This window comes from Falco cherrug, chromosome 12, assembly GCF_023634085.1.
Source record: "Falco cherrug isolate bFalChe1 chromosome 12, bFalChe1.pri, whole genome shotgun sequence".
Lineage (NCBI taxonomy): Eukaryota > Metazoa > Chordata > Aves > Falconiformes > Falconidae > Falco > Falco cherrug.
The window spans coordinates 6,940,494-6,965,023 of record NC_073708.1 but is presented as its reverse complement, the minus strand read 5'-3'; the positions used below and the strand labels follow the sequence as shown (position 1 = coordinate 6,965,023).

At 56.2% G+C, this 24,530-nt stretch overlaps 2 protein-coding genes across 10 annotated transcripts in view; both read right to left on the bottom strand.

The window, feature by feature from the left end:
• Positions 1 to 1,976: 1,976 nt before the first annotated feature.
• Positions 1,977 to 18,663, bottom strand: QSOX1 (quiescin sulfhydryl oxidase 1). Of its 2 annotated transcripts, XM_055725127.1 has the most exons (13): positions 18,535 to 18,663; positions 17,838 to 18,322; positions 10,154 to 10,254; positions 8,786 to 8,834; positions 8,501 to 8,603; positions 7,634 to 7,724; positions 7,253 to 7,398; positions 6,675 to 6,809; positions 6,346 to 6,475; positions 4,385 to 4,507; positions 4,133 to 4,277; positions 3,681 to 3,860; positions 1,977 to 3,264 (listed from the first exon to the last, which is right to left on the bottom strand). In XM_055725127.1, exons 3-13 carry the CDS (start codon positions 10,235 to 10,237, stop codon positions 2,543 to 2,545), a joined length of 1,908 nt encoding a protein of 635 aa, XP_055581102.1. In that variant the 5' UTR covers positions 10,238 to 10,254; positions 17,838 to 18,322; positions 18,535 to 18,663; the 3' UTR covers positions 1,977 to 2,542. The 2 variants fall into 2 exon arrangements, with proteins under 2 accessions (XP_055581102.1, XP_055581100.1); XM_055725125.1 differs by lacking the exons at positions 17,838 to 18,322; positions 18,535 to 18,663 and adding an exon at positions 12,328 to 12,615.
• A 673-nt stretch (positions 18,664 to 19,336) lies between these two features.
• The window catches only part of CEP350 (centrosomal protein 350), a 76,476-nt gene continuing 71,282 nt past the window's right edge, over positions 19,337 to 24,530 (bottom strand). For all 8 annotated transcript variants that reach the window (XM_055725118.1, XM_055725117.1, XM_055725119.1 and 5 more), the window contains one exon: positions 19,337 to 23,432. In XM_055725118.1, the coding sequence (XP_055581093.1) occupies positions 23,268 to 23,432 (165 nt within the window). In that variant the 3' untranslated portion in view covers positions 19,337 to 23,267. The remainder of the gene's footprint in view (positions 23,433 to 24,530) is intronic.

The following is a 24,530-nucleotide window of genomic DNA, read 5'->3' as shown; positions in this document are numbered from 1 at the left end:
GGCGAAAGGCTCTCGCCTGCGCTGAGGTGGGAAAGGGAAGAGGGGCACGGCGGGAGGGGTGGGAAGGTGGCTGGGTGTGCGGGGGCCGGCCGCCGGCCTTGCGGAAAATTAAATTGCACTTGAGGATAAATTGTATTAGGGAATAGCGGCCAGCTCGCGCCAGCCTGTGGCCATTTGGGTAATTAGCCCCGGGGACACCCTGGGAAGGGGTAACCCCCATTGGGAACGGCACCTCGGGGGGCTTGGAGTGGGCTCTCCCCCACCCAGAAGAGCCTGTCCCACCCATGAGCGTGGCCGTGGATGCCCTCCCTGTGGCAGGGCTTGGGTGGGGGGCCTGCCCCCAAGTCACCATCCCAGGGGGGGGCGGTGTGGGGGACACCCCCCCGGGCAGCACCGAGCCCTGCAGCAGCCCCCTGCCCGCACTGCTGCCTGCCGTGGTCACTTGTGCCCCGCATTGGGGTTCCCCAGGTGCCGGCGGGGGGGATACCCCAGTGCCACAGCCCAGGAGAGCCAGGGCTGGGGGGATTGGGACGGCACCAAACAGGATTACGGAAAGTCTATTTACTGTACTCTCTTTTTTCCTGCGTGCACTGCAGCTTTAGACTGCGGGCCCGTCGGGGATGCTAATCTGGGCAGCCCTGCCCGCTGCTGCCTGCTAACCCCCTTCCGGCAGCTCCCACCCCCCAGCACTAATCCCCCCCTCCTGCTGCATCCCCCGCAATGCACCCCACTAATACACCCCCCAACCTGGGCTTCAACAGCCCCACCGAGATGTTCTGGGGCCAGGGGTAACCGCGGGCAGCCCCCCATCGCCAGCCCTGGGTGCCACGCAGGGGAGCAGCTGGTGGGGAGGGGGTGCAAGGGGGGTTATTGATGTTGGGGATAAACCCCCCAGGGAAATCAAGGAGGAGGCAGCAGGGCTGCAGCAGTGAGACCTTCCCCATCCATCACCCAGCGGCGGGCAGGAGCGGCACGCAGCTGGGGGGAGGCAGCCCCCCACCACGCTGGGATGAGGCCACCAAGGACCCGGTTAAGTGACATGTCCAAGGCCAAGTGGGCCAGAGGTGGCAGGGCAGGGGTACCAGCCCTTCGTCCTGTGGAGGCGTGACCACGCACAGACACCGCAGGAGGAGGAATGACGGAGCAAGAAAATTTATTTCCAAGGCAGGCAAGGGAGGAAGGGCTGGAGGAACCAGAGCTCCTGGTGCTGGGGCTGCAGGGGGGCCGGCCGCCCTCCTGCCCCATCCCGCCAGCCCTCGCCTCCCACCTGGGCAAAGTGAAGATATCAAGAAAAAGGCTCCAAATCGGATTGACACCCCCCCTCCCCCTTAATAAAGTTTATTATCGGCCGGGCTCTAATCCTTTTAAATCCCCCACGCTGGGGGAAGGGCCGGGATTAGGGGAGGGCAGCATAATCCCGATGAATTTGTTACAGGGGGATTTAGGCAGCGCCGGGAGAGCAGATGGCCCCGGCCCCGGCTCTGGAAAACAACCATTTTCCTTAATGATTCCTAACAAGGATAAAAGGGCAGAGAGAATCGGGGACAGGCACAGGGGGCCCACACCCGCAGAGGTCTCCGTCCCCAGGGGGATGCGGGGATGCTCGCGTGTGAATCCCTGCTCTGGACCAGCACCGAACTGCAGCTCCGTGGCTCGTGTCAACTATTTTCCAGCTGCTTCCTGGGCCCCCCAGTCTCCCTCCCCATCACCCTGTGCCCCAGGACAAACCATGGGCCACCTCAACCGTGAGGACATGCCGGCTGTCTAGGGGGGCAGATGCATCCAGGAGCAAAAAGCAGGATAAAATGTACAATAACAACTACTGAAATTATTTCAAGGATTTAAATTAAGCCAGTGCTCTTCCTGGGGTGATGGGGGAGGCCCAAGTGGGATCAGCCAGGGGTGGGGGGACAGCAGGGAGAGGAGGTGCTGCCCTGGTGTGCCGGCACAGCAGAGACCAGCCAACACAGCGGGGCTGGCGTTGGCAAAAATAATTTATTCCACTAAGACAAGCAGAGAGTGAGCAACAGCATGGGGAGGGGTGAGGAAGCATGGGGGGGGGGGGGGGCCCGGTCCACATCTCAAAACAGGCGGCATACACATAAAATGCAGCTGAACCCATGCCTGCCAGGGCGCACCCGCTTTTTGGGGAGCTACACCCCCATCCTCCTGGCCTCACTAGTGGTTTGACCCCAAAGGGCTGCTCCCAGCACGGGACTGGGCTTCCCTCTTTGAAACCAGCCCAGCACTGGGGAGCTCCTGAAGGCAGCTGGGTGCTGAGACCCAAACTGCTGTCGACGTCCCAGCTCCCGCACACCCGAAACCACGGCACCATGCCCTGAGGGGGGGGGAGCTCTGACACCTCCTTCTCCCCCCCAGAAGAGCCCCCCACCCTGGGTGAGGTGACTGCTGTGAGTGGGGCAGCTCCCAGGGGGACGCACCAAACCGCTTCCCGCCGGGGGACACGATGCTGTCCTGGGGGTGTCTCTGGCTCAGCAGCCCACCCACCCTGGGGGCAGCCCCTGGCCCCCTACAACCGCTCTCAGGCCATGGGGAAGCCGGGGCGGCCTTTGCGGGAGCGGGTGCGGAGTCGGAAGAAGGTGTACATGCCCAGCAGGCACATGGAGGAGAGGAAGTAGAGAGCGACACAGAGGCTGATGTCCAGGCGGGAAAAGCCCAAGCCGAGCACCCGCAGCCAGGGGCTCCTCCGCACACCCTCCCCAGCCTCCTCCTCCTCCCGGACCAGGACACCAGTAGCCCGCCGGTGCTCCCGACCCGCCCCGGCATCCTGGGGCAGGGCGATGGTGTCCCGCTTGCTGAGCCGCCGGCGTCGGCCGGCCGCCGCTCGCAGCGCCTGGCTCTTGAAGTGCTGCTCGCTGAAGGAGTCCAGGTCCACGATGTCCTCTCCCACCTCCCGCAGCTTGGGGTTCAGCCGCACAATGCTGGGGCGCCGCGGCTCAGGGGAGCCCAGTCGCCCCGGAGCTCTCGTCTCACCTTCCGTCTCCTTTTCCTCCTCCTCCTCCCTCTCCTCTCGAGGGCCCTCGGTGCTCAGCCTGGTGCTGATCCTCTCCCCAGCCACGGGGATGGGGTCGGCCTCAGTATAGTCCAGGTAGATGTTGGCAGGGGAGAAGTGCGCCTTGAGGAAGGTGAGCACGGCTGGCTCATCCCAGGCGTGCACCCCCCGCTCCTCCTTGTGGCACTGGGGACACATGTCCGGTGGAGGCCACTGCAGCTTGGGGAACTTGGGGTCCTCTGTATCACCTCCTGCAGGGACCCGAGCCGGTGACTGGGTTAGAGGGGACAGGCAATGCAGCCCTCCCCCTGTACCGCTATAAACACCCCAGAGCATCCAGCAGCTGGGGAGGGTGATGGGGACATTTGGAGAAGCAGTCTCGGGAGGAGGGATCCTCCGAGGGCACGTGGCGGCTTTGGGAAGCTCCTCCTGGGGAACGTGTAAGACCCAACCACATCTCCAGGGCAGTCTGAAGCTGCATGACTAGCTGCTGTCCCCTGTGATGGGGCACGATGACAACAGGATGTCCTCAGTGCTGCACCCTAATGCAGCTATTTGCCACCTCCATCCAGAAGGAGGGATGCTCCTCTACCTCCCCTCCCCTTTTCCCTTGGGAAGCCACCCCGGCTCCCCTCCTTGTGGCTCCCCTCCTTGTGGCCCCCCTTACCCGCCAGGCGAGCGTTGACCTTGTTGTGGTGGGACCAGAGCCAGAGGGCAGCCTCCTCCCGGCCAGCCACCTGGTCCATGGACTCGGCCGCCATGGCCTCAAAGTGCTGGGCACACTCCTGGCAGCCGAAGAAGTGCTGGACGTAGCAGCGCAAGGTGCCCAGCACCTCCAGTGGTAGCTCTGGGGAGAGGCAGAGGACGGGGTGGGGTGGGGGGGACGGGGGACACGGGAGAGCAAGTCAGGACCCCGCAGTGCCACCACCACGGTCCCATGGCTGAGGTGGCAACCCTGTACCCCAACTCCACGGCTCGTGTCCCCCCTGCAAACCTGCCTGGTGGCACAAGGAAGAAGAGGGGAAACAAACCTTTGCCCGCACGCAGCATCCCTGCCCGTGCCACAGCCACCTGGACACCCCCTCCCCGAGCCCCTCATCCCCTCAGGGATGCCAATACCTTTGTCAGGGCCGCTCTGGGCAGCCTGGATGGTCAGCAGGTGGAAGATGGTCCAGAGCCCACAGGGGTAGCCACGGAAGTGGGGTTCGCTGCCCTGGCAGCCCACCCAGGTCACGTTAGTGGGGAGCACAGCGGGGTGGGAGGCCTGGTGGACAGATGGACACAGCGTGATGGAGCTGGCAGATAATGCAGGTTGGGGGGCAAGGGCAGGGGTGAGGAAAGTGGGGGCCAGGGTCCCCGTGGGCATCTTACATCTCTGTTATTCTTCATGGCCTCCTTCAAGGCGCTGCGGGGCAGCTCGGGCTCCGTCCAGTTCCTCAGCCATCCATCCAGGGACTGCAGGTAGGTCTGCACGCAGGGGCGCCCGGGGAAGTACTGCAGGGGAGGAGAGGGGTGAGAAAACCCAGACCTTGCGATGGGAGCAGCCCACCAGCACCCCCAGCTCACCCTCACTGGGACAGGCGCTGGGCAGCACGAGCATCCTCTATGGCAGCGTGTGCTGGAGGGCAGCGCAGTCCTGGCAAGGTTTTGGTGCCCTCCCCCCGAGGGGCTGGGGGCTGCGGCATGTCCCCCCCCTCCAGCAGCGAGACCCCCGTGTCCGTGTTCAGGCTCTGAACCTCGGCCCCATCTGAGGGAGGCAAAAAGCCACTCTGACCATAAGTCAGCTCAAAGCCGATTAGCAGCCGCACTTTAAAACCGCAGACACCCCGGGGAGAGGGGGCAGCCTGCCAGTGCGTGTCACTGACCCACGGATGGACAGAGGGACAAGCAAACAAAGGAGCGTTTTGCCAAGTCTGAGCTGAGTCTCCCCAGGCCCGTGGGGAATCACACCGAAAGTCCCCGTTTCACAGGGAAATTCACCTGTGACTCGGTATTTCTGCTGGAAAACACAGTCCCCCCGGGGCTCCTTCAGCAGGAGGCTTTGCCCTGCGATTCCCTGCTTTCCAGGCACCAGTTCTTTCCGCCTTAGGATTTTTCCTCCCTCCTTGCCTTAAATACCTCTTGGGAATGGAACAGTTAAGGCTGGGACCCGCTGGCTGAGCTCCCCCAGCCTGAGCCCTGCTGGGCTGGCAGCAATCCTGGGGATGCTGCTCCGTCCCGTGGATGAGTGCGGCAACGGCAACGCCAGCTCGGCATCCTCAGGGATGCACCGGCACCCTCAGGGATGCACCGGCACCCACCCAGCACCCACCACCCACGGCTCTGGGGCCTCCTGCCCACGGTAGGGATGCAGCTTTGCCTCCTTGCTGGCTCCGGTGCCACGGATCGCTCTCGGCCAGCGAGGGGAAGGTTTGCAGGAAGAATTAAAAGCTGATCAACTAAAACCACTGCTGCTGGGGACAAGGGGAGGAAGAGCCACATGAAGCTCTTGAGCTGAGGACTTCAGATTCGTTGCACCAGAGGCTCACCTTTGGAGCACTCTGAAGGGGAGAGCAGGCAGGGGTGGGTGCAGGGGGTGTCTCACATATCAGCGAGGGCTTGTCCAAACTGAGTGTGAGACCCTGGGTAGCAAAGGAGGGAGCAAAGGCGGCAGGCATGGCCAGGCAAAGGTCTGCCAAGGAGCCTGGGCTGCAACAGGGATGGGGACAGGGCTCCTGCAACTCCAGTGGTGGAAACCTCAGCCAAACACAGCACTCCAGCACACCACAAAATTAAACTGCCCTGCTCCTGCTGGCTTAAAGCTCCTACACACCTCAGTTTCACCAAGCCCAACAGAGAAGGCAAAAGGAGACCTTAAGTTAGGCTCTTCCAGAGCCTGACTCAGAGTGGGAGTCCTTTTCCTGGACTATCAAAGGAGCCCACGGTGATCAGCTCCCCGAGCTGAGCATGCAAGTCAGGCAGATCATCATCTCTGACAGCGGGTGACAGCATCTCTTCTGAAAAGACCTACTACCTCAACACCTGCAAGCACCGATCCTGCTCTGCCCACCAATACCTGCACTCCACATCTTGCCTGAAACTCTCCAGCACCTGCTCATGGCTCCCATTGCGACTCTGGGCTGACTTTGGAGATCCAAGGGGATGGGGACAGCCCCACAGAAGCCGTGGGACACGCTGAGCACCAGGACATGGGGTTCATGTCCAAGACCGCCACGCTTCACTACCTGGGATTGCTGGGATGTGGTGGCCCGCACCCTGCCTTTGCATTTCACCTTATAAATAGCTACGTGGAGGCACAGGCAGTTCCTCTCCTGACACCAAAAGCTCCTCACCTTCACCAGTGTGGCCACGTAGCACTTGAAGGCAGCCAGCTGGGCTCCTGACAGCGTGGCAGGGCGGGCAGCCTCCACCCGCAGCGAGTAGTGCAGTGTGGACTCCAAGTCAGCCATGTACAACTTGGAGCTGGGGAGGGCAGCACAACACCATAGTCCATCAGCCCGGTAATCCACACCCGCAGGCACCCAGCCACAATTTGGGGGTTTTCCCAGGGGAAAGACACCATCCTAGCCCGTTGCCCACCCATGGCCAGGCCACCTCCTCCTCTCACAAGCCTCAGCCTCCTCCCACAGCCCCAAAATGATGAAGGTGGGGAGGGGCTGACCGGTCAGCATGCTTTGGCTGGGATGGGGTGGTCTCGTTGGAAGCGCTGACGGTTGTGTTCAGCTTGTAGGAGCCACGGGTGACGCCCGAGAGCGCGCGCAGGTAATAGGTGTAGAAGGAGCGTGCCTCCGTGTGCCTGCAAGGAAGGAGAAGCCATGAACTAGACCCTCTTCCCTCCCAAACAGCCCCTGGCCCCAAGTAGGAAGCAAAGGAGACCAAAGGCTTAGCTGGACCGGCAACTTGGACCTGGGGAATGAACGCAGGGTGGTCCGTACTCTCCCCCTGCCCTGGCAGTGGGTGTCCTGGTACGCAGCCCAGAGCAGAGCTGAGCCCCAGGCAGCTGTGCCGTGCCACCTCCAGGCCGATGTGGCCAAGGGATGGCTTGGTCACAAGCCATTTTCCCAGCTCCAGGTAGGGCTGGCAGCCCTGTTCCGTGCCCACCAGCAGCCCCTTGCCCCCTGCCAGCCTGACCAACCCAGTCACTGTCTCTCACAATTACAAAGGAAAGCGCAAAGATGGGGCACAAAGCTGGCACCCTGCCGGGGTCCCCAGAGCCACCCTGCCATCTCCCCCACTCACACTGGCAGGCGGGAGAAGGAGCCATTGCGGAGGAGCAGGTAGCCGGAGGGGAAGGTGGTGACACCGAACTTCTCCACGAGCTCCTCCTCGCTGCTCAGCACCCTCCTCACTGCCACGTTCTCGTACTGCAGCATGTCCAGCACCACCTGCAAGCCCAGTAGCCCCAGGGTCAGAAGGGAGGGCAGGGGGACTGCCAGCCCCACCGGGGATGCAGCAGGGCTATTTAGCACGCTGTGTAACACTTTGCACCTGCAAAGCAGCATGCACGCTCACCAGGGGGGCTGCTGGGAGAGGACTCCACTGCCAAAGGCACCCAGGAGTTATTGGGCACTGGGGATACAGGATTCAAGAGAAATGGGGGATAAACGCAGCTGTACTCACCTCTCTGCCCACGAAGGAATTGCTCTTCTCAAAGATCAGAGCCAGGTACTGCTCCTTGTTCCTCTGGAAGAAGGTGCGAACCTCCTCCGCACTACAAGAGAGAAGAAGATGGCAGCGGGTGCCTCAGTACCAGCCCGATGCTCTGCCCTCCTGCCTGAAAGTTCAGCCCTTGTCTGCTGGGATTTGGCAGGGGATGCCACTGCACGTTCAGCCCTACCCAGCAGGCAATTCCTCCCCGCTGAAGATTCCAACCCAATTTTCTGCTCCGGTTCACAAGCTTTGAGAAATCCTGCAAGGATTAGCTAAGGAGGCAGAAAACCAAGCACGGGCAGGGCAGGGCAGGAGGGAGCTGCACAGTCACCCCGGGAAAAAGGCAGCAATGAACTTGAACTGAGGCTGTTGGTTTTTTGGCTAGGACATGAAGGCACTGGAGACCTGAAGCACGTGCTCAACCATCGCTTTGGGAAAGCCAAACGCTCCCCTGGGACAGCGGAGCAACTGCCTGTGCCTGGCAAAGACAACCCAGATCCCAATAAATTTGTACTGAACCAAGAAAACCCTTTCTCTGGGCAGGACAAAGCTGTTAACAGTAACAGCCTCACTCGCATGGCACGGCGCTGCCATGTCCCCAGCCCAGGCACCGCTTGCTCTAATTAAGGCTGACGAGCAGGTTTGTTAGGGAGATGCAACAACATGGCCTGTCTCACCTGGGCCATATAAATGGCTCTGGCCTGGCCAAGTCATCCGCACCGACCTGGGTGATGCAGGGGCTGCTCCATGGTCACTTTTGGCTCAGGATTTCCCCAGAAACCTGCTCTCCATGGGACACAGGCCGCCACAGCCACCCCCCCATCACCCCACCCCTACCTTGCTGGCTCCAGCGGAGGACAGGCGGGCGGCCAGGCGTCCTGGCTCTGCTCAAGGTTGGCGATGATGGCATGGCGCAGGTCCTCGACGGTGGCACTGGGATCTGCAGGGTGGCAGGATGCCGAGGAGTTAGCTCTGGGGAAGCTGCTCCCATGGCCTGAGCTGAGGGGAGCTGCCCTGAGCCGCTCCCCTGGACTCCCCGAGCTCCCAATGCATAGCGGGTGCGGGCAGCAGGGCCACTCGCACCACCTGGGGTAAATAAACCCTGTGGCTCTGAATACTCACTGGTAATCCTTATCCCATCCTCTGCTTTCTTGCTAAAAGCTCTGAAGAACTGAAAGGGAAAAAAACCCAACACGAAGGGACATTGGAATGTGTTTGGACTAGGACAGGGAAGCAGTGCAGCTCAGCGGGCAGAAGCAGAGGCTCCTCCTGGGCCAGCTCTGCCTCAGTTTCCCTGTGATGTTACAACTTGTTAACTGACACCAGCCACAGCAAAGGGAGCTCCTGGCCAAGCCCCATCTTGTGGGGCATCCTTGGAGGGGAGGGATGTAGGCAGGGGCTGGGAGCCATGTCCAGCCTAGGGCTGAGCGCTGGCAGGCAGCAGGGCAGGTGCCTCCAGGGGTCCCAGGGAGGCAGCCAGGACCTTCCCAGTCCTGCAACCCACCGTCTCCTTACTCCAGAGCTCCCACAAAGCAAGAGGAGGGTTTTTTTCCCACTCCTGGCTTCCCACAGTAGCCCTAGTGCCCATGATACAGCCCCAGCAGCGAAACCAGGTTGCATCAGACAACTGTTTGCTTTGCAGGCTGGGCCAGGCGTGCGGGCTGTTTGCAAAAGGTGTTTGGCAGGGACAGGGGATGCGAAGCAAGTGACTTCTTGGCACCACCACATCAGCACGGCTCCTTGCCCTGGGAGATGTTTCAGTCCATGTCCCACAGGCAGTGGGTGCTTGGTGAGACTCCAGGGCACAAGCCAGTCTACACAGTAAACTCTATAAGATCTGACCCCACCTTGGGCTGAGCCTGTAAATTGTAACTGAGGACGTTATCTGATGCAACGCTTATCCCCCTTGTTCTATCTCAAGCCGATCCTGGCTTTTGCTGCCTGCACCTGGGGTGCTTTGGCTTTATTGTTTGTGTTGGAGAAATGCTCTGTTTGCAGTGGGAAATACTGTGAAAGAGCATATTGACACAACTAAGAGGCCAGGCATGGGCCCAAGAGGAGGGACTGCACCTTTCCAGCTGCCGCAGGAGGCTCCCAGGAGAGCCCTGTGCTGCCTCCCGCAGCATCCCTGTGCCCTCCTCCAAAACCTGCACCTGCAGCTGCTCTCTGCCCTTCAGCAGACTTTCCCAGGCATTTCCCATCCAGGTTTCAGACTCTCCCCTCTCCTGGGAGGGATCTGGCTTCTACGTTTCACCACGAAGCAGCGTTTTGTCTTTCCCCTTCCTTGTTCCTACATCACCCAGCAGTTGGGCAGCCTGCAGCCCAGCCGCAGCTATGTTTTGGGGAAGGACAGAACAGCTCCAGCCTGTAAAGCCCCAAAGGGAATGTTTTGATGCAATAGCACCGTTCGTCTGATTGAGCAAGAGAGCGACAGGCCAACAGGCAAAGCCCAGGGAAACCAGGCAAGTACCCGGTACACACAGCCCTTACCTTCAGCGTGGGGAAGCCTGTTATCCCAAAATCGGCGCACACTTTCTGGTTGGCCTCATCAGCACAGTCGATGGCTGCCAGCATCACCGCAGGCCTCCACTCTGCAGAGACAGGATGCGGTCAGCTTAGCTCAGCCCCTCTGCAGCCCCCAAATCACCGCTCTCACCTCGCAGGAGGCCAACCGATGGTTTCCAAGCCCCACAACACCCAAAGCTACGGTCCGCGCTGGCGTTTGGTGCCCTACTTCTGGGGTGGCAGGAGCACAGGGAAAGCCGTGTGAGGCGGGACCAGGCTTCGCACACCCTGCCCTCGCCGGGGCTGGAGTGCAGGCAGCTCTGCCCGCGGCTGCCTGCCTGTCCGGTTCTGCCTGCCCAGCCTCTGCCCCAGCGGGACAAAGCTGCCAGAAGAGGAGGGACAGCTAACCGCGGCTGGGGGCGAGCAAGGAACACGGGCTCCAGCTCGTCTCACCCCAGACCAAGAGCACAATCGATAACTGAGAGGGAACAACCCAAAACCAGTATCCGGGGCACCGCGGCAGAGCCTGCCCAGGTGCCGAGCATCCGCTCCCCCTCTGCAGCTCCCACCACCACCTCCCCGGGGAGGAACAGCAGGTCCCTGGAGTAAAGTAGAAACCAAGAAAATGGGGCATGCAGGCATTTCAAGCAGCGGGATCTGAAAGCCTGTAGCAAAATGGAGATAAAAGCTCTGAAATGGCTTCTTTTTAGAGTAAGGGACAAAAGCTGGAGAGCGTCCAGCCTCTCCTTTGAGCGGGATGGGGAAGGACATGGTACCAGCACACGGATGAAGCCCATGCCACCCTCGGTAGGAGCCTGCTGGAGGTGGGGACCCACTGGGACTGTCCTGTGTTGCAGGTGACCTGCTTCCCACTGCCCTGGCACCAGTAGTACTGGGAGGGCTGGCTGCCAAGCCCTGCTGCAGGGAGCCAGGAACACTCCTAGACTCATCAGCACGTGGCACCCACAGGTCACCCCAGCATACTCCCCATCCAGCCCATTCCTGTGAAAACCCACGCGTGGGAACAGCGGTGAAGATGCCGAGTGGCGTGGGGGGTGGCTTCCCTGCCCAGCCTCCACGGGCATCCCACCCGCAGTCCAGCCTGCAGAGCGGGGAGCCCTGGCGGAACCCCGGTTTGGAGAGGGGCCAGGAGAGCCGGCATTCCCCCGCAGGGCCTGGGCACGCACCCCATTCCTCACATCCTGCCCCATGGGGGAGCACTGACGGCATCCCCTGGGAGGGACGGAATCCCCTGGGAGGGACGGGATGTCTGCCCCGGCCAGTGCCCTGACTCACCTGGCAGCGACCGCGCTCTATCAATTAACGCAGTAACAGGGAGAAGCCGTGGGCACCCCAGGGTGCTGAGGGAGGCAGGATGAGCCCCGGCGGGGCAAGGAGCTTGGCAGCAGGGCATGCAGGTCCCCAGGCGGGGCTGAGCACCAGCCAGGCCAGGCACCAAGGTCAAAGCCAGGAACAAACCAGCTGGGATCAGCCTGGCCGCAGCGCCCTGCCAGCACCACGGAGGAGTGGGGCTAAGGGAGGGTCTGGGGGTGGCAGCAGGACCCCCAGTGCCTGAGGCAGGCTCAGGTTGAGCTTCTCCCAAGCAAAGGGGGCTCCAAGGATGCTGCTAAGCCATGCCTGGTCATGGTGGGGGGGGGGGCGCCTGGGCCTTCCTAGCAGGCTGAAACTTCAGGGGGGGCTGGGGCACAGGGGGCTTCAGGGGGGCTGGTGGAAGGGAGGGCACAGAGAGCTGAATGATGCGGGTGGGGAGGGTGCATTGGGGATGCGCAGGTGCCGACAGGACCAGGGATGCGGGACCAGGGATGCAGGGAGGACTGAAGAGCACTGACGGGGATGACGACGACACAACAAAAGGACAGCGATGCAGGAGGGATTTCAGAGCACTGCAGGGGCACAGGGAAGATTTAGGGGTGCTGACAGGAGAGCAGACAGGGATGCAGGGGGGATTTAAGGGTGCTGGTGAGGACACGGGGGCAGAGACATGAAGGATTAAATGGGGGTGCTGATAGGAGAAGCCAGAAACGGGGGTACGGGGGGGCCCACGCGCAGCAGATGAAGGACACAGGGAGGGTTTCGGGGTGCCGGCAGGGCAGGCAGAGACGCGGGGAAGGGGCAGCGGGGCACAGGGCCGAACTCACCGCGGAGGTCGTGGGCCAGGGCCCGCCATGTGGGCGCGAAGTGGACGCAGTGCCCGCACCAGGAGGCGAAGAACTCGACGGCCCAGGCGCTGGGGGAGCCCAGTAGCCGCCCCTCCGCCCCCGGCCCCAGCAGCTCCAGCGGGTCAGCGGGCGAGTACAGCTGGCGGGACCGCGCCCCCGGCAGCGCCAGCGCCAGCACCAGCGCCAGCACCGCCGGCCACCAGCCGCCCCCCCCGCCGCCCCCCCGCGCCCGCCGCCGCCGCCACATCGCCCGCCAGGCCGCCCGCCGCCGCCCGCCGCCTTTAGGGCCGCCCGCACGCCCCGCCCACCGAGGGGCGGGCAGGGGGCGGGGCCGAGGCCGCCCGCAGAGCGGCGCCCCCTGTCGGGCGCACAGCGCCGCTCCCCCGCAGCGCCCCCGCGTAACAGTGGGGACGCCCCGGGCTTCCCCCGCGGCGTGATGCGGGGGGCGGCCGCAGCGCCACCCGTCCACGGGAGCGCGGGGGGCGTCAAGCCACCGACCGCCCATAAAGCGCTGAAGGGCGGCGGCGGCTGGCTGAGGCCCCAGAGCCACCATTACGCCCCCCCCCGAGAGAGCCGCCAGCCCGGGGGGCAGCAGGGTGGGACGCCCCGATGTCAGCCGGTGTCACCGGGCAGCGCCTGCCGGGATACCCCGCAGGCCACGGGGACCCCAGAGGCCTCACCCCAACCCTGCCAGCGATACGCCACAAAGGTACCCAGTGAGGCCCCCAAAATCCAGCTCTTCCACCCCAAAACCTCAGTGCTCTGCCCGGGCAGCCCCACATCCCGGCCCTGCCACCGCTCATGTTCCTATGTCACCGGTTGCCAGACACAGAAGGTGCCCGCTGCCCAGGAGCCCGGGCACCCACGGCGGGGGGGGGCAGGGCCCTGAAACCAGCCCCCACCCCACCCCCACCCCCGGGGCCAGGTCCCCGGCACTGGGGTGCCCATGGCTGCTGTGGGCTGGCTGCTGGCTCGGTCCCCGGGCAGGCCATTAGCCACCCTGCGCCCCACCTAGGTATTTGATGCAGACTTGCCATGCTAGAAAAACAAGCCTGCCACTGCCAAGCCTTGAGGTGGCGGGAAGGGGGGAGGCAGGACCCCCCCGCAGGGCACAGCTCCGGGGTGCTGCAGGGCTCCCCGACAGCTCAGCCTGGGGGGACAGAGCCCGTCGGACACAACATTTGTGGGATCGCTGCCACGCATCATCCGCGCGTCCCAGCTGGTGCAAATGGGGCAGAGGATGGCTGCCCCAGCCCTGCCCGCTGTAATTAAATGCTTAAGGGATTATCACACCTTGCTGTCCAACCGGGCGGGAAGAGGCACAGCCCGGCCGCCAGCGCTGCTCTGAAGGTGGTCCCTGCCGTCCCCACCGCCCCTGACCCTGCCACAACGTGTCTTCATCCAGCTGGTGATTAAAAGACAAAAAATCCCTGTGTTTAAGGATGTTCATCACCGTTATTTTACCCTGGGCTAAAGTCCTTATTTTAAGGGCTCGTCAGCTTGATTAGTTTATCACAGCAAAGGGGAGGCGCTCAGCACCGGCATAATTGCCAGCATCCTCCCCATCCAGCTCACCCCTCCCTCCCAGGGTGCCCAAATTCCTTGAATCCTTGCAAAAGCGCCATCTTAACCCAAAGGGAGACCAACCAGAGCCCGCTCCCTGGGGCTCGGGCTCCTTCCGAGGTGAGCCATGCCATTGCTCATCCGCCAAAGCCCTGGGGTGAGGATGCTCCTGCTTCCGGCTGCTCCGGGACAGCCAGGGCTGCGGGTGCCACCAATGGCCCTGCTGCCATGCTGGCATTCCCAGTCCCCACACCTCCCCAGGGAACAGCCTTCTGCAGCGGCAGGGTGTGGGGCTTTCCAGGCACGGGCTTGCCCAGAAAACCTTTTTTCCTTATAACATTGCTGCGAAGCAAGAGATGGGGCTTTTCTTCCATCTCAAACTGGGAAGAGCCAGATTTTTACTGCAGAATGCCCCGAGACAGAGCACGGGCACGGAAAGCCGAAGATGAAGCAGACATTTTCAAGCAACCCATTTTAAGATGGATTTGAGAATAACTAAGATGAATTAGGGGGAAAAAAAAAAAAAAGGCAAGAAGCTGTGTAAGTCTAGGGAGGTTTTAGAAATGCCCTCCCAGTGCTGCCTGCCCTATCGTCCACTCTTGCTTTGCACCCCCTCGCTGCTAGCAGAACCTGCGGGCAGCAAAGTACAGGGGCTGGGGGCTGGATGTCCCTAATGCCTGGCTGCTGAGCCCCCAGCCCGCCCCAGAGCCCATCTTTTAGGCACTTGTGGCACCTTTAGGAACCTCCGTGGTTTTCAGTTGCGCCGCACAGCAACGCCTTCAGCACCCACCTTGGGATCCTTAACTTTGGGAAGAGTTGTGCTTCATGCCTACGTAGCAAGGCCACAGGCTAAGGACCACTGCAGGCGTTCCCATGCCAGACAAGGTCCCCAAGCAGCAGCTGAGCGGTGGCTTTAGCTCATTAAGCTCATCAGCTCTCAAATCTCCTTTCCCAGACCAGCAGCCAAAAGGAATCTCCTTGAAGTCAATGAGGTGTGGGCAACACCAGCAGGCTGAGAGCCTCAAAGGCCGCCAAGATCTTCCCAAAATTATTTAAGCCCTGCAGAACTTGTTTTGTGCACCCAAAATGGATCATTTTCACAGACACAAAGGGTTACCCTGACTACTCTGTGCTGGGTTAGAGACAAGGCGAGGAAAGAGCGGTTGGGGTTTTATGTATTCAGCCCTTGAAGTGCTGGAAAGGAATGCACTTCAGAAAATGAAGAAAAGCTTTTACTGTCCTTTTTTTAAAAGCATGAATCTGACTGCAAAACACCGAGCTCAAAATGGTCAGGTAAGCTGATCCCAGACCTTCTCACTTCCCTTTAGTTGTGAAGGTTCCAGGACAGGGAGATCCTGAAATGGACTTTCTTCCTTGAAAATTAAAGAACACGTTCCTACCTAATTGTGTGATTCCAGGAACTGACTCCAAGAAAAACACGCAACCAATGCAAGACTCATGATACAATCATGGCAACCCCGTCACCCGGCCCTGGCATTTCAGAGGCTGTTCAGAGAAGTTTACATGCAACTCCCCCATGAGCGTTTCAGAAATACCAGTTGCAGAGGAGGCTTGACCATTTCCCTCTCCTTCCAGTCACAAGATGGGACTGATGGACTCAGTGAAGCCCTCCTCAATCTGGAGCACAGCACCGCTTAAAGTGTGGTCTTCCTCCAAATAAAAGAAAAAAACTCATTTCCCCGATCAGCATCTTCAAACAGCCTCAGAGGGTGAGTGAGAATTGTGTCCCCTGCCACCTCCCAGCCAGCTCAAGTCAGCTGGAACGCTCCAGTCCAGGTGGCACTTTTCCACTGGTGGCACTAGTCACACCTCCTTTGAGACACAGTTTCAGACAAGACCTTCGGCAGCACCTGCACGATAAACCTGCCAGCTTCCGTGGCTCTGCCGAGACAGGGAGTAACACGCGGAATGGATGTGAACCCCAGCTGCTTCCCACACCCTGCATCAGCTCTTCGGGCTGACACCTATGAAGACCAGGAAAGCCCCTTGTAGCCCCCCTGGGAGCTGGGAATTGCTGACTACACGAGACAGGCTTAGCTGGATACAGTTGGTTTCTACCTTTCAAGCCCAACTAGCCTGTAATGACAACAGGCATGAAAGAAAATCTGGGGTGCATTCTCAGGATGTGATGAATGTGTTCACGTAGTTTGTGTCTGCAGACAGAGACTACAGCAGTACCAGCCCCTTTCTGCTACTCACCCTCTGCTGATTCATCCCTGCTCGGGAGAGCAGGCAGTCACAGCAGTGACGCTGTCCTTGCTCTGTTCGGGGGTACCTGGGGGGACTGGGAGGAACTGCTGCTGTCTTTGGTATGTCTGGGTAGGAAACGTTTTACCCGCAAATTTAAGATCTACTTAAAGTCATAAATCATCATCGTGACCCAGGATACACAGAGCAGATGTTTTCCACTCCAGCTCATCTGCCCAGCTTCCAGGAGCAGATCAGAGGAGGCCACACCGCCCAGATTTGCCACATCACTATTTGGCAGCTGGTTTAATTGCAGCGCATGAAACTGAGAATGCCACACGGATGACAACGGAGCACTCCTCTCTTGCTGTGACAGTAGTCCCGCAACATAAGCAAGGGCTCACCTACCAAGGACTGGTGTGCCCAGCCGCAGGTTCACTGAGCAGCACTGGCTCCATCACCTCTGCAGAGTAGTGCAGCGGGACATGGACACTGTACCAGGCTCCTTGGTGAGCCCCTCAAGCCAAGCAACATGAAGGATAGGATCCCCTGCAGCCACCTTTATTTTTCTGGAATAAAAGCAAATAAAATCCCTGGGACAGCCCCCCAGGGCTGGCATTAATTCCACCTCCAGCAAACTCACAGACAAAGCCCTAGATTTCATGGGGCAGTGACAGACGAGGGAGTCTGCAAGACAAAGCCACCTGAAACCAACATCGGAGCCCAAGGGACACAGCAGGTCTTGCACCGCTGGAGCAAAGGGCTAGAAAACCAGGGCCAAGAGAAACATTCAGAGCAGGAACCAACCAGATCTGCTCCAGGCCATCCTCACACAGCACACTTGGCTGGCAAAAGAAGGCATTTTCGCCCCAAGTGCCCTCCCTATGCCCTGCTCCTACCCAACCCTCACCCTCCTGAATTGAGCTGCTGCCCCGACAGTTCTATCCTCCTCCATTTCCCCAAATTTCTGCAGAATCTTATTCAGGAGGAGGCAGGAAGGAGCAGGGCTGAGGCTATGGGTTTTGTTTGCTCCAGTCTGCAGACCTTGCAGGGTGCCTCTCCCTCCCCCCCCCCCCCCCCCTCCCGACAGGACCCGCATCCTGGAGAGCGCCCTGTGCTTTCAAACTCTATTACATCTCATCTGCATTCCGGCCCACCAACGGCCCGTGCTCTGGGCTGGGTGCCAGCGGCTGGGCAGCCCCCCTCCTCTCCTTCCTGTACGCTGATGAGAGCCGCTGGTGTTCAGCAGCTCCCCACAGGCTCCTTTTCTTCTGAGGGCTGGCTTAACGAGAGCCTGGACATTGCAGAAGCCCTTGTGCTAGACAGGGAGCAGCGATGTCTGGAGCAGAGTCAACATTTCAAGTGCTCCAGAGCTCTGCCAGGCATTTTAGGAGCGGTGAGGCACCTGGGAGCAGGTGGCACCCAGGCAGGGAGGCACCAACACAGCCCCACTCGATGCACCGTGCCAGCAGAAAGGCGGCTGCCTGATGTTGCCCAACCCGGGAGTTTCACCAGGTCCACGGGTGAAATGGCTGTTGAAGGCAACTGCGCTCCGAGGGTTCTGGGAAGAGTTGCACAAACACCACCGTAGAAAGTCAGTGCCAAAGTGAAGCAACATAGATTTGCAAATGAGGAAATTAGAGCCTTCACCAAGCTGATTAGTGGCCATCCCGGGCAAGGACAGCAGTAGCAATGCAGCAGTTTGCTGTGTCACTCACCAGGGCACTGTGGCAACGTTCCCACTGCTCCAGCCGTTTTAAAGCAAAGCCAGTTCTTTAGCCAGGGTAGCACAGATGAATTGCTCTATTTTCAACGCGCAATGTACTCTAAGCCACTTCCAGGGATGGATGCAAGTAGATTGCTGTCCAAAAATACAGGACTCTGGGAGTAAAATCGCTGCAGGGTGAGGAAAGCAATGACACGGATGCTGTCCTGCTGCTTGGTAATGAGAGCGCAGAGGCTGCAGCACCACTCTGTCTCGGCTCTTTGGACATCAAACGGCCCACCGCCGCGCTTTGGCCAGTTCAGCCCCGAGCTCAGAGGGCTGTGACGCGCTTCTCCATCTGTACAAGGGCTGTGGATAGCGTTCCCGGCACTCTCCACTGAGGACTACCACTGCACACTGGCACCACCGGACTGCAGCAAAGCTGCTTCCATAATATAAGTCCAAGCGCAGCAAGTCCTTCTCCATGATGAGGTACCTCTGTTAAGGAAAAGCAAAGAACAAACAAACTGCTCAGCACAGAGCAACACCTTTGCAATGGTTTTGTTCACACAGGTTCCCTCCCATTTAACGCATACGCCTCTCCCAGGCAGAGAAGAGTGGTGAGGATCCTCCAAGCTGGAAAGACCAGCACTGGGTTTTGTAGACATCTGTAGTAAATGGAAAGCAAAGCCTATTCTGCTGGGCTGTACCTTAATAAATGGCACCAAAACAGAGCAGAGGTGCAGGAGCAGCAGCTGCTGTAGGCATTGAGGAGGCCCCATAAACACACGTGCTTCTGGCCTTACACATTTCATGCTGCCATGCATTTGCCATGTGCCCGCACACCTGTGGTTTGGCACTGCAAGTGTTCAGCTGTCCTCTTACACAGCTCCGGGACCTTTCACATGTTAAAGTGAGGTTGGGTGGTTGGTTTGTTTTCTTCTCCTGGAAAGGAAACAGCAAAGATTTAGGAATGTTCCACCAATACATACAGTTTCCAGGCAGCAACGCCTGCCCCCTCAGTGAAGAAGTGATCGGTGCCGGTAACAGCAGCTCTACAGAGCTGTAACAATTTACAAGCCTAATGGAGGAATCCAAAACAAGACCGAGGCTCTGAAGAATTTAATTCCAAAACTGTTGCTTAGCATAAAGATAGTTCCACCCCCAAACGGTATAAACAGTGAGTTTTTAAAACCTATTTTAACCAAACTTGCGCAAGGAGTAATTTTTCTCCTGCAGACGATGCAGCGTGCTCCTGCAATGATTACGCAATGCTATTTTATGTTTTGCTTTTGTCAACATTCACCTTTAACAGTAAGGAAATTCTAATAATGTCATGGTTATAATTAAGGCAACTCTAATGGGATTTTGTGGACTGTGATTGGCATCCCAAGTACAGCATCAGACAGAAAGGGGAATGTACAAGGGACAAATCTCCAGGACACTGTCAGAATTTTTGCAACCATTTGGGTAATTATAAAACTCCATTTTATAAAGAACTAGGAAACAAGATTAATTTATAAATCAGTTTATTTACAGATTTTGTTCTCTTAAAGTACATTTCAGTTACCAAAGATATTTACACTGGTGTACACAGGGACTACCCTGGTTATTTTACAGTTCTTAATTACAAAAAAACCCCCAAACCCTTCCGCACCCTTGGGTCTGTCTACTGTGCAAAGCTGCTCTGGATGTGAACGTTAGCTGAAACTGGCCCAAAAACCAAGTTACCAGGTTATTTACACATACACAGTAAACGGGTTTCTTTTCAGCATCTCCACAACACAGTACACAGGGAGATGGAGCCTCCCAAAAGGCGGCTTTGCAAGTGTATATCAAAAGGCTCTGCAAAGTCAAGGAAAAAACTAGTAAATGCAAGTTAATTACAGTATTTCTTTCATCTGTATATAATTTTGCATTTAATGTTTAAATTACAAATAAGTTCAATAGTTTGCTTTTCTCCATTTTAGTTGATTTGTAAACACTTCAGATGCACTAAATACCTTATAAGATTCAACTGTTTCTCTGCTGAAAAGTACTTTATTTTCCTAATATTATTAAGGTAGCTAAGGGATATGAAAATCAGAACTGCACGCAGTTCCTCGCAGAATAGTCACTTAAAAGGTCTCTATCACTGTGCTACTGAAGATCTTCTGCAGGTACACACTAATTCAAGTATTGCAAAAAGCTAAGGCCACTTTTTCAAGAAAGGAAAGTGAACAAGATGGGATTTTTCAATCCCTCATTCCACCTTGTGAGCAACAAGCCTTTTCTGAAAGGCAGAAATACTGATATTCCACAGCTCGGCTCAGGGAGCATCCTGCTGAGAGAGAGGTACTTGCGCTCCTTGTCCTCACAAGCCTGGGCTTTCCCACCTGGCACCGAGATCCCTCCCCAGTGATGACAGCCACAGCCCTAAACAGCTTACGGGCCTCAGAAAAAACGTCTCAGCCTTGAATCTTCTAACGTGGTTGCACCAAGATTACCAGGACCCAGGAATATAATCTTGTTCTTACAGTGAGAAGGCTGGGGAGAGGAAACTGAGAATTCAGCCTCTGTTTGTGAGGCTCCAGGCTTCCCCATACCTCCTCGTTACAAGCTGAAACCCAGACAGACCATTGCTTCATTGCTGTAATCATCAGTCCACAAGTACTCGAGACACTCCAGGTTTTGAGTATGCACTCAACTCAAAGCAACACAACTCAACACACTCTGAGGTACTGAGAAGATATTCACGTATGTTCAAGTCTTTTTAGGGTTGCTCCTAGCAAGGATTGCCTCCAAAAATAAATGGGGACGTTTGCAAAGGAACGAAGCCATTACTTTGGCTCAGCTTCCTTGTGCCCAAACAGCTGTAAAAATAGTTACTACTTCTGTTGAGGGTACTAAACTAGTGCTATCCAAACCAGCAAGACAACAGGCGTATGACGTCCGATGGTCCCTGGTACCTTGGCAGGCCAACCATACAACCTTCTCCTTGCTGGTGGACAGACCAGAAAAGCCATGCCAGCCCTGCAAAACAGCCAAAAAGCCTCGGGGGCGCAGGGCAACCTTCTTAACATCAGCCACAGAACCTACAGAACAGAAACTAACTTTGTTTCTCAGATACTCCAGCTACAAACCTACGCTGCAGGTTTCTGCCTTCTTTCTGTAATTGCTACCTATAAAAATAGCAATCCTTGCTATTGAAAAAGATACACCCAGGAAAGGGAGTCTGAGGTGGTGACCCAATCAGTGACACCATGCTGGTTAAATGCAGCAGCTTTAATTTGCTTCTTTCTTAAGCATTCAACAGTTTCCTGGTTCAGCATCGTAACATTTTACGTGGACAAGTGAATCACTGAGGAAAAAAAGCTGAACAATGCTTCACCGAGACCATTTGACTTCCAGCCAGCCAGAAGGGCCACGACTGCAGGACAAATGCGCATGTGCCTGCTGGAGGTGTTCCTATACACCATTACCTCCTCCTTGTCCTTCTACTCATTAAGCTCCCATGAATATGGCTCACCATTAACTCACAAGTGAGGTGCTGGCAATACTACATCTGAGAATCTGCATGGACCTCTGACAAATCCAACATTTCCCAGTGCTCTCCCTGAAGAATTACCAGCTGTGTGTCGTTGTGCAAAATGCAAATATTCCAACGATACCTTTAAAAAAAAAAAAAAAAGGTGGAAAAGAGAAAACAAAATGGAGCAGTAGCAGAGGTATGCATAGCAGGAAGCCCAAGAACCAAGCAGATAACGAAATGGTAAAGATCTCCCCGCCACGCCTGTTGTGGGCCGCAGAATCTTTGGGGCACCTGTGAGGGCTTCAAAGCGTCTTTCTGCACTCTGGTGTGTCTGAAGAATCTGACTCTCCTCCGGGTCTTGTCCCAGGTTAACAAGCAGGGACATCCACTATTAAGGCATCAACGTTCAACCCCAGATTGTCTGCATTCCTCCAACAAAAACACAGGAATGGGATGGACAGGTTAAGAATGAGCACTCAGCAGAAGGACACCGCAGTTGAACCCAGCACCAAATCAACCACGTAACAGCTGCCCATGGCCTAGAATTTCTGGCAAAGGAAGGAAACAGATGGAGCAGGGAAGTTTCACATCATTTTTCAGCACAGCCCTCTCAACTCTCCATTGTCTCTGAACTAAGCGTGGTGAAGCTCCACTCCTAGTCCTGCATTTGCATCCCACCCCTGGTCACTGAGGTTTGGTTCTTTCTTACTTTCCCTGCCCCATACCTGCCTCAAGAAGCTGCAAGTTTTGTGCAAAGAATACAGGGCTCTGGAATTTTCCAGAACAGATGCTTTCTCAAGTTCGGCTGTCTCAAAACATAAGACAGGTCAGCCAGCGGCACAGGACGCTCTCCTATAGCCCACTTAATAAATTATCTGAAAATAAATAAAAACCCCACAAGCAGAAAACATGCAGACAGTCAAGCACTGGACACCGCTTTCTTTGGTGAATACACTCTGTTCTCTAAATTGTTCAAGTAACAGCTTCTCCCAATGTATTAGGTGACAGTAATGGCGGAAGCTGAGGGATTGAAGGCCAAATTTTTGTGAGGAAACGTTTTCCATTCCTGCATGTCTCATGTCTCCATGCCTGAGAAAATCCTGAGTATCCATTATCTGGGAGCAGCTGGTGCTCCAGGAAGAGAAGTGCTACACAGTAGGAGGAAAGTTGTGCATGGGCTCATCTTTCACACTTGACATTAGGCGGCCTTTATCTTGCTCCACCTCGGGACTGAAGCAAGTTACATATGAAAAGCAGCAAGAATTCTTTACTTGAATGCAGAAAGCAACATCATCCGATTTCCCCGGACTGGCTGGCACCATACTTGATACCACACCACAGAAGAAAGCTGAAAACCAACTTCACAAAGAAGGGAATTAAACGGGCTCTGGAGCAGAAGAAACTGATGCACATTGTTAGGGCTGCAGGAGAAGAGGTGTTAAGATTGTAACACTGTTCAGTACAGTAAGTCTCCATTTATGACTAAAACCTGACCAAACTGTTTCTTCTCCGAATTACTCACATTTCTAAAGACAAGTCAAGTACTGATGGCTAACAGCCATTCCAGCAAAACAGCCAACAGCCCAACTTAACCCAGCCCTCTCAGAGACAAGCTGAACATGGCAAAGCCCCAGGCCAGGGCCCCAGACAGCTGCTGACAGTTATGTGGCATAACTGCATTGGCACACGAACAGTCTTGAGCATTCTGCAATACAGCCTCGAGTGAGGGATCAGCTTGTTCCAAACAATAAATCCGGTGCGAGGTCTCTAGTGGCAGCGGACACAGATCCAGGTTCCTTTAATCACATCTGAACTGCCTTTAAACCCAATGTGTGCAAGTCCAGCAGCAGCGCTCGCAGGGTGGAGAGTACATCGGGAGTCACAAAGGCCCGTGACTCAGTGGTTACACAGCTGTAATTTTTTTCAGCACTGTCAGACAAGCAGTAATCGCCGCTGTTTCTCATTTATCTGGTTCAGTACATCAACAGTGTCTCTGATTAAGGCCTCGAAGATCCCATCTGCCAACTGCATCTTTACAGACAGTTCATCCTCATCGTAGTTCACCCACTGCGCTTCTTCCTCATGAAGTTCCTGCACCTTGGAGGGTGAAAAGGAAAAGACAATACAAGCATTACAATTCTGTTGCTCTAGGATAACATCCTCTGCAAAGTTCCAGAAAGAGTCCAGAACAGCGTGCATCTGCCAACAACCTATCTGTCTTTGTAAGAGATTACAGGAAACGCTTGGAATAGCAAAATGAACACCAATCTATTTGAACCAGGCTAAATGTTCACTGTTTGAGTGTTTTCCACCTTTCACCGTAGTATCCATTTTAAAGGATTTCATATTACTGCACAAGTGTTACACATGAAAGAACTCAGCTAATGGGATACCCTTGGCCAAGAGCAGAAGCTCCATTTAAAAAGTCCCAAATTATGTATTTGCAAGAAGCTGATTCCATGCAGCTTAAACTGGGCAGAAATCATGCAAAAGCCTTGAACAGGGGAAGGAGAAAAAGAAAAGACTATACTGCTGTTCCGTTTATTTGAATAAGAATTAGAAAATCTAAAGGAAATAACTAACTTCTCCAGTTCAGTATAGGAAGACAAAACACCGGCAAGTGTTGAATGATAGTATTACACTCATTCGCAGAGAATACTCCATGCTTCATTGGATTTGACTGCATTACTACAAATGGAATTTTGTACCATTACATCCACAAGCATAACTCAAGAGTATTTATTTCCCTCTATTCCTAAACTGTTGACAAGCAAAATCGTGTTTTGCTTGTCGCTGGCAAATAGGTGTTTTAGTAACAGACAGAAATATATAATTTCATTCAGCAAATCAAGTCTTACCAACAGTCTCTCCAAAACGAACATCTCCGATTAAGCTTATTAGAATTTGTTTTAGTGACCATTTCAGTATTACAGACACATCCTAACAAAGCTCAAGCTTTTGAGAAAAGGAGGAGTGGGTGCAAGCATCGCTCATATTTAAAATAACAAAGAAAACCTGTTGAAAACTCTTTCTCTGCTCAGCTTCAACAGAAAGTTCTGACCATAAATCCTACACTGAACTCAATACACATCTACAGTGTCCACTTAGACAAGTGGGCCAGACAGCTAGACACTGCTAAAACAAGGTTAAACCACACTGAAAATCCACCAATGCAGTATCAATATGTAATAGTGT